Genomic DNA, 8280 nt, shown 5'->3' with positions numbered 1-8280 from the left:
TATGCAATGTTTTAAAAGTTTTAATTTTTAGTGTTTTTTAAACTAGGTCAAATTTTAGGGCGTTACAAACACCCAGGCGTACAACCCCAGCTGCCTCGTTAGCACAAATAGTCTACATCAACCGAAACGTTAGCCTCGCATCCTGTCATAGAATCCTGCAGGAGCAACAAACCCAAGCCACTGCTCAAACGCGAGTTGGGGCAGAAAAGCAAGCGTTTTCATCTGAGCAAAACTGACAAGGAAGCAGGCGGGGCAGTAGAGCAAAGCCATCAGCCTGGCAGTACTCGCGTTGTGACTTTAAATGCTAGAATAGAGTAGTGCTTCATGTACGTGGAAGTGCATTTAAGGTGAGGCCACACAGAACTGTCAGCCTGCGTTGCCCTTGCCCTTGCCCTCGTTGTCATTGGTTAATGGGACCTCTTACGGCTTACGCTTTGCCCTGTCCTTGAGAAAACATGGCTGGTTTGGTACCCTGAGATACTGTGTGTTTGTTAAAAATGGCATTGGCATTCAGTAATCAGTCACTACTCTACGTGTGCTCCGTCCGTCCCCTGCCCAGCCCACGGCTTCTTCTCCTTAGTCAAGTCAACCTTTCTTGTCCTGCATCGAAGACCCAACAATAGGCGAGGAGAGCAACCCGGGAGCTACCCTGCGCCCCTGGCCCTGCCCCGTCTCCCTCGCTCGTCACTCATCAGCAATTCAGCACCGAAAGCCGACGCCGGCGAAACATGGGGAAGCTGGGCGAGTGCTGGGACGACTGCTGCGACAAGTGGAACGAGTGGAAGTACTGCCTGCTCTGCGCCGGCATCGTGGTCGCCGTCGTGCTCTTCGCCGTGCTCCTCGCCGCCTACGGCTTCGTCCGCCACCTCGACGTCTCCGTCGACGACGCCTCGCTGACGCGGTTCGAGCTGTCGACCTCGCCGCCGGCGCTGACGTCGCTGTCGTACAACCTGTCCCTCACCCTGGTGATCCGCAACCCGAACTGGGCGATGAGTCTCAAGAACACCAAGCCGCTGGAGGCGCAGTACAAGTTCGACGACCAGGCGTTCGACCGGTTCCAGCTCGCCGACAAGGGCGGCAAGCACCCCGCGGGGAAGACCCGCGTTTACCACCTGTCCCCCGCGGGCACCACGAGGGCCGTCATGCTGGGCAACGCCGGCGAGGCCGAGTTCCGGAAGGAGAACGCCACGGGGGTGTTCGAGGTGGAGGTGGCGGTCGCCGGGGAGGTCCGGTACACGGCGCGCTACACCAAGTGCAAGGTCGAGGCATCGTGCCCGCTCAAGCTGCAGCTCGCGCCGCCGGGCACCGCCGCCGTCGTGTTCCAGAAGGTCAAGTGCAAGCTCACCAAGCCGGAGAAGAACTGCTAGTGCTAGCACGTACAGTATGATGGTGGCGATGATTGGACTAGATTTGTTCTGATTGCTGCGTTAGTCAGGATTTCTTTTGATTGTGTGTGTGTGTGTTGCAACTTACGCTGAATCTGATTTGTTTTGGCCCAGTTTTTCTTCTATAAAATTTCTATAAACCTATTGTTCATTTCTTCGTCTTCTTTTTATGTTTGTTCTTGCACGTAGAATTGGAGAACGGAGGCACATTGATCTTGCACTGGAAATTGGAGAACAGAGCCAGAGTCGTCGCAGTACGTGCTCGTCGGCGGCGCCGCGCCGGCGAGCCGGGAGTCCATGACCGGCTGAAAGTTCTTTTCTTGCGCACAAGGGCGCCTTGTTCGTGTCACGTAAGGTCTGTTTGCTTTCAAGCGGGGACAGGGATCGCAAAACACTCTTTCAGAATCAGAATACGAAGAATAAATAAAAAAGACGAGAGAAACTGCGAATAAAAGCATCGGAAAGGACACAAGCCAGTTGCATCAGGCAGGTAGGAGGAAGGCACGCGACACGACACGCTTGTCCGAGAAAACAACGGCTAGTAGGCACATGACGCGCTTTATGTTTCAGAGGAGGATGCTTTGTCAGCTAGCCCTTTCGATTGGCCAATCCGAGTGACGATTTGAAGAAGAAAATTACCTCTAGTTTGGAATAGAATCCGGCCATCAGCAATTAGAGGTTTGCTTGTCCTCATGTCTCAACCTTTAAATTTGTGTTCATTCATCTCGTCCTAAAAAAAATGGTTGGTAAAACACGAGACAACCCACTTGCACATTCTTGCTAGGATGGTAATAATGACCGCCTCTTTGGAAAGGCAATAAAGACAAAACACACAAAAAAAGTTGAAATATACTCCTCTTATTTATCTCTAGAGCAACTCCAAGAGCCTCTATATATCATTCTTTATCGATACGGATTAAAATCTTAGTGAAATATTTTACGCTGGTAGTTGCTTAATTAGATCTTCAAATATTGGCATTCTTTATTTCAGATTTTCGCTAGCCAAAGATGGAGAGTGGAATTGACTCTCTAGAGTGCGCACAAAATATAGAAGATCTGTCGAAGGGTGGAGAGATATAGAGAGCGGCTTTTATTCAAATGGCTCTACAAATGATGATTTAAAGAGTAAGAAGTTTAAGAAAACTCTTGGAGATGTTACAAAGGATATTTGGTTGCACTAGTCCATCAACTCATGTTCATGCATGGAGCATGGTTTAGTAATTTAAATGGAAGTGTTACAAATTCATGGGTGAACTTACGGGTTATTAGGGCTTAGCTAATCCAAATTGCATGGATTTACTCTCTCTCTCTCTCTCTCTCTCTCTCTCTCTCTCAATTGTTTATATTTTGGCACGGTACTTGTGTAGATTTTTTTTTGTTTGGTTGTAACAAAAATTAGTTAACAATGACTAGTCAATATACTTTTCAAACACTGTTCGTAGTTCCCTCACTGCTCACTGCATGGAGGTTTGTTGACATGTGTACTGGTCAGCCCATGATGTCCAACCAGTTACTGGCCCATATCCATCATTCCATGGGAACTTTCTCGAGGTACATCAACCGAGGGATGATGTTCCACTCCCCCAAAAAAAAAAACCGAGGGATGATATGTCCAATGGGCTGCTGGTCCATATCCCCATCCATCAAAGCTGGCCTAAATGATACTAGCAAGGAAGAAAGGCCGTCAGACAGAACAACATTCTCAAGCCCGTGTTGTTATGTTTTTTTTTGACAACACGTGTTGTTATGTTTATTGCAGGCCAGTCCACCCAAAGCTCCATGAGAACCATCTTTTCTTCAGAAAATATATATCTACCTCTTCCCAATCTGTGTGACTTGTGTCAAGCAATAACATATGCTACATACTCCCTCCGTTTCTTATATCTTAATTTGTTGTTCTGTCTTGTCACTGTGGTCATGTATGGTCAGAGACTCTCTTCTGAAGGTCCATACTTATTACTCCCTCCATCTCAAATTATAAGACGTTTAACTTTTTTAACACCAAGTTTGACCACTCGTCTTATTCAAAAATTTGTGCAAAATAGTTTAAAATGGATTGAGTACTATATAATATTTAACTATAAATATTCTCGGGGACACAAGTTGAGAAGGAGCACAATGAGGCGACATGCCTAAACTGAACAGTTCATCAGTCAACTTTTAATCTGATGAATGCATTCACAGGTCAAATACAAAAATCAGAAACTGCATATAATTTAGCCATTGAGGGACGAAAGAATGGTAAGGTAACTTTCCAGGTGAATTAGTAGCCGCGACCTAAAAGCACATTACAAATTACAATTCTCTACAGGCTTACCCGGGGGGAAATCCACTAGTCGGCGAGTATCAGATGTACAATACAGTGAATTCAAGTATTCAGAGGACTGTTTTGCTCATTGGCAGCTGTACTAGCATCGTAGAACCATGTATGCCAAGGATCATCGTCTATTCTCATCTTCAATGATCTCATGCCCCTCGACTTCACTTACTTCTGTGGCAGCAGCAGCAGCAGCAGCAGCAGTAGCAGCATGAACAGTGTTATTGCTACCACGGCAGTGCAGTAGCTGGCGCTGAAGGCTCTCGATAAGCTGGTTAAGCTGTTGAATATTTTTCTCCTGAGATAATATAATCTGCACATGGCAAGCAAATTTTCTGAGGAAAAGAACTGGATATCTAGGCATGAATAGCTTAGCAAAGTCATGCCCTCCAGAAACAAATAAATAAACGTGGACCAAAAGGCAGATAAAGGACTGGTTTCCCAATTACAGGGCTTCACATGGTTTAAGTGTTGCATATCATATTTTTGCAAACAAAATGGAAGTGCTTCATCAGTAATCAGTTATTCTACTACAAGAATCAAGTTGTCAAGCACAAATTCTGTCATATGATTTTATGACTTTAAAGCCGAAGATTGATTGCACTGATCTGACTCGAAGGTAGGGTCTCAGTTTGGTAGAATCCAAATATTTGGTAGGAGCAGGAACAAATTTTTCATATGATGCTATCCAATTCTTAACAGATCTGGTGATTTTTTATGAAAAGTAACTTGCATATGTCAAACTAATGTGATACTTGACTTTTCATTTGTTCATGTTCCATCCAATCATATTTACTTTAAAATATATTTTTTGAAGAAAACAGAAGTTGAAGAAGCATTTTTTTATTTATTTTTCTAATAAATACATTATCGATGAAATAGATGATACTCCCAAGTCACAAATAAGTGACAATTTGCTGTGTGCAATCAAAGTGTCTAATCTTTGACCATCAGTACCTCATACTGTGATGGAACATTTCAAAATGCTGAGTATCATTTGCATTAATACCGATTTATGTTGTACATACAAAGTTCGACAAAACAAAATCATGTATGTTGTACATACAAAGTTCAGTAAACCTGCATAAAGGCCAATGTATTTTTTTCTCTTGAACAGGTAGGAGAACTGTGTATCATTGTATTAATAGGATAAGAGAAACATACAACACACCAGCACACCTCCTTTCCATGATGCTGCATTAATAAAAAATGCAAAAATCATCCTAGATGTTAAGAAACAAAACTGACAAGCTTTCAATCTGGTTTTTACATGATGTTCTAAATGACCATTTGTGTTTTTCCAATCATAATATCAAAGATGAGTGAAATCAATTTTTTGACAGATTACTTAGCTTTATGTACATTATATACATGACTTTTCATGGAAATTGTTTGAAGCACTACAACTCCAAAGTTATAAATCAGATTGAAGAACAGCTCTTGTGGATCTTAATGAAACATATTCAACATAAACAGTTCATTGTTCCCAAGAAGGATCATCTGTTAGCAGCAATTAAGTGACCAACTAATTATATGTATATGATTACTAGGCATGAGTTCCTGTAACATGCCTTCCACAATTAGGACCATTAACATGCATGGATTTCATTTGTTGCTTGCAAAGAAATATGGAGTACACAAACACTATATTTGGCAAGGTGATGCTCCAACGTAACACAAGAATCATGTTTAATTACAGTGCACCCTTAAATCTCACCACCTGGGACCTAAATGAATTTAATATGCCTAGCAAGAAAGCCAAAGGCAATCAACTCAAAAACCTCACAACTGTCAAACTTTTTTTTTTGGCAAAAATCAGGATATAAGGCATTTTATTTATCTGAACCTAATATTTGGATTTCTAAAACTATTATACTCTATGGCATGATTACAAGTTAAAACAACTTATTCCCCTCTAGACATATAGTATACAGGACAAACTCCATAGTGGCACTGGCATCTGCAGTTTGCAAAAGTATATTGACAATCATCTAGGTATTACATAATGTGCATTACCCACAGAATAAAAAACAGATCTGCACAAATTACCACTACATCTATTTTCTCAAATGCACAGTTGTGAACTTTGGAAAAGTACTCAAAGTTCATTTATCGAAGCCATGTTAGAGCAAATGCACTTTTGCAAAAATTGAAAATAAAAGGGGCAGAAAAGCAAACAAAAAAAACATGTCCATTACCCATTACATAACACAAGATAAGTTCGCACACATACTTTTGCAATATAAATATGCACTTGTCTTTTCCATAGAGTACATATTGACATGTTTATGCAAATTATTTTGTCAATGCCACATGGCACATGCACGAATATGTTCTGCATCAATAATTTTTACCAATTCATATGTTTGGAAGGATGCCCATGTGGCCATGCACAAACTGTGACAAGTGGACATTATATGCTGAAGGAAATCAGTATTACATAGTAGATGGTGTGTAATAGAGGTGGAACTGCCTAATTAAACCAGTAACTGGAAACAACTAAACCTACTTGATTTTCCAAAAATATTCCCATTTGTTCAAAAGGTTATCTTTGGCCTAAAATTGAAGTCAAAAGATGCAATAATTGATTGCTATACAACCGTTATCTTCGTTTAGCTCCACCGTTATTAATGAAAATGCATTACATTACAAGCTTAGTCCTTGTGATGCTTTGAACACACCAACAATTCCATTTTGGTGATAAAAAGTGCATGTTTATTCCTTTATCTCTGTTATCTTTTATGAACTCACCAACATGCTTAAGTCTTGCCTTACTAACTCCTAGGGTTCTTTACCAGATAGCTGAATCTGAAAACTGGCCAAAGTTCCATACTTGGTCAGCTATTGCTAATTTAGATAATTAATCAATGCAGTTGCCAATTAAAATACCGAATTGTCACTCATGTTGTCAGTGGCTGTAACCACAAGGTCTGCTAGCAACTAGAAACTATGCTCCCAAACCATTCCAGAAATAGGTGTGCAAATGCTTGCCATACATAACTGTTCTAGAAATAGGTATGCAAATGTGTGCATTACATACAAGACTCATGATATATGATGTAAGCAAGCATCCCGGATTTCCTTTAAGCAATAATTTTGACAGTTGCTAGCAAGAAAGAGGTTTGGTGAAGATTTGCACATTCTATGTATTCATTTATGCATGTAAATAGATATACAGGCTCAGCAATGCACTCCCCAGTCAAAAAAAAAGCTTCTTAACTAATATCCACCTTCTAGCTTACTGAAAACAGAAATCAACTTATTGTTAATTAAACATAACTATCTATAGACAGGTTTTCAATATCCTTAACAACCACCTTGAAAGACCAAAATCAATTAAAGAAACAGCACAATTTATCTAGTTCCCAATTAATGGTGATTCCAATTTCAACATGTACCTAAATTTAGTTCAGATGTCACTGCCACAAGATTTCTTCGGTAGAGGAAAAGGGACAACATCACAACAAGCATAACAGCAGCTTTCATTTAAATCACGAATGCACGGAACAACTAAAAAGAAAGTGAAGCAGATTTGGCAAGAACCTTTTCCTTGACGGCGTCCTCCCTGGCGAGCAGCTGCTGCCGGCGGCGGGCGGTGGCCGGGTCGGCCTCCGCGGCCTCCCCGATCTGCTGCTTCCACTCGAACTGCGACGTGATGACGAGCACGAGCAGGAGGAGGACGAGCACCACGGGCCTCGTATTCATCCCCGCACCACCAACCGATCCCCAAATCAGAAAAACCAACCTCCGCCTCACCTCCGCGTGAAGAACCTAGCCACCCACAGAAAGAGCGCGGCAAGGAGTCAACAACTGGAGGGAGGCGGACGGGGTCGGGGAGACGAGCTAGACTTGTCGGGGAGAACCAGGAAGGGTTAATTACCAAGAGAACCCCCGGATCTCCGGCGGTCAGGTCAGGGCTCTGGGGCGGACCGCGCGAGGAGAGGCGACGGACGGCTGCAGGTGCTGCTGGCAGAGCTGCCCAGGGGTGGTGGGAGACGGCGGCTGGGGCTCCGGTGGAGGAGCACCGTGGAGGGAGAAGGGAGACGGAGGGGAGGGGAGGAAGCGCGTGGAATCGCAGTACAGGAGAGGAGACCGAGACGAGTTCTTGGTGAGGAAGGGATGCTGGTGAACGGAACGGACGAGCTGGCAGCGGGTGGAAGAAAGTCAGCTGAGAGCAGCTCACCTTCACGGCAGTCAGTCAGCACTCAGCACAAAAGTACACTCCCGAGCCTGCAACGAGCCTACGATGACATGAACCATAGATATTCGGCCCTTGTTTAGTTGGACCCAAAGTCTAAAAAGTTGCTACAGTATCTGTCACATCGAATATTTGTGGTCCGTGCATGGAGCATTAAATGTAGATGAAAAGAAAAACTAATTGCACAGTTTGGTGGGAAATTACGAAACGAACGTTTTAAGCCTAATTAGTTAATGTTTGGATACTATTTACCAAATAAAAACGAAGATGCTACAGTACTCCAAATTCCAAATTTCACGAACTAAACAAGGGCTCGGTTGGATGGTTGGTTTAGTCGCTCGTTCCATAGATATTCGGTTGGATGGTTCATTTAGTCTGCG

General features: G+C 43.0%; 2 protein-coding genes across 2 annotated transcripts; one reads left to right on the top strand and one right to left on the bottom strand.

Annotated features, from left to right (window-relative positions):
- The first annotated feature begins 548 nt into the window (after positions 1-548).
- On the top strand, positions 549-1531 carry LOC136545668 (NDR1/HIN1-like protein 10). The gene has a single exon (XM_066537664.1). The coding sequence runs from the start codon at positions 729-731 to the stop codon at positions 1365-1367; it is 639 nt and encodes a 212-aa protein (XP_066393761.1). The 5' UTR covers positions 549-728; the 3' UTR covers positions 1368-1531.
- A 1990-nt stretch (positions 1532-3521) lies between these two features.
- LOC136545667 (uncharacterized) lies at positions 3522-7889 on the bottom strand. The gene is made up of 3 exons (XM_066537663.1): positions 7583-7889; positions 7246-7473; positions 3522-4015 (listed from the first exon to the last, which is right to left on the bottom strand). Exons 2-3 carry the CDS (start codon positions 7405-7407, stop codon positions 3824-3826), a joined length of 354 nt encoding a protein of 117 aa, XP_066393760.1. The 5' UTR covers positions 7408-7473; positions 7583-7889; the 3' UTR covers positions 3522-3823.
- Positions 7890-8280: the final 391 nt, after the last annotated feature.

This window comes from Miscanthus floridulus, chromosome 3 (assembly GCF_019320115.1).
Source record: "Miscanthus floridulus cultivar M001 chromosome 3, ASM1932011v1, whole genome shotgun sequence".
Lineage (NCBI taxonomy): Eukaryota > Viridiplantae > Streptophyta > Magnoliopsida > Poales > Poaceae > Miscanthus > Miscanthus floridulus.
Note: the sequence above shows the minus strand (reverse complement) of the source record. Positions and strands in the feature narration are given on the sequence as shown.

What these genes read in the sequence shown, in the direction of transcription:
- LOC136545668 (XM_066537664.1), top strand. Translation starts at nt 729, where the DNA reads ATGGGGAAGCTGGGCGAGTGCTGGGACGACTGCTGCGACAAGTGGAAC.
- LOC136545667 (XM_066537663.1), bottom strand. Translation starts at nt 7,407, where the DNA reads ATGAATACGAGGCCCGTGGTGCTCGTCCTCCTCCTGCTCGTGCTCGTC. An exon ending in AGGACGCCGTCAAGGAAAAG is followed by an intron (nt 4,016 to 7,245) that starts GTTCTTGCCAAA and finishes TGCCATGTGCAG; the next exon opens with ATTATATTATCTCAGGAGAA.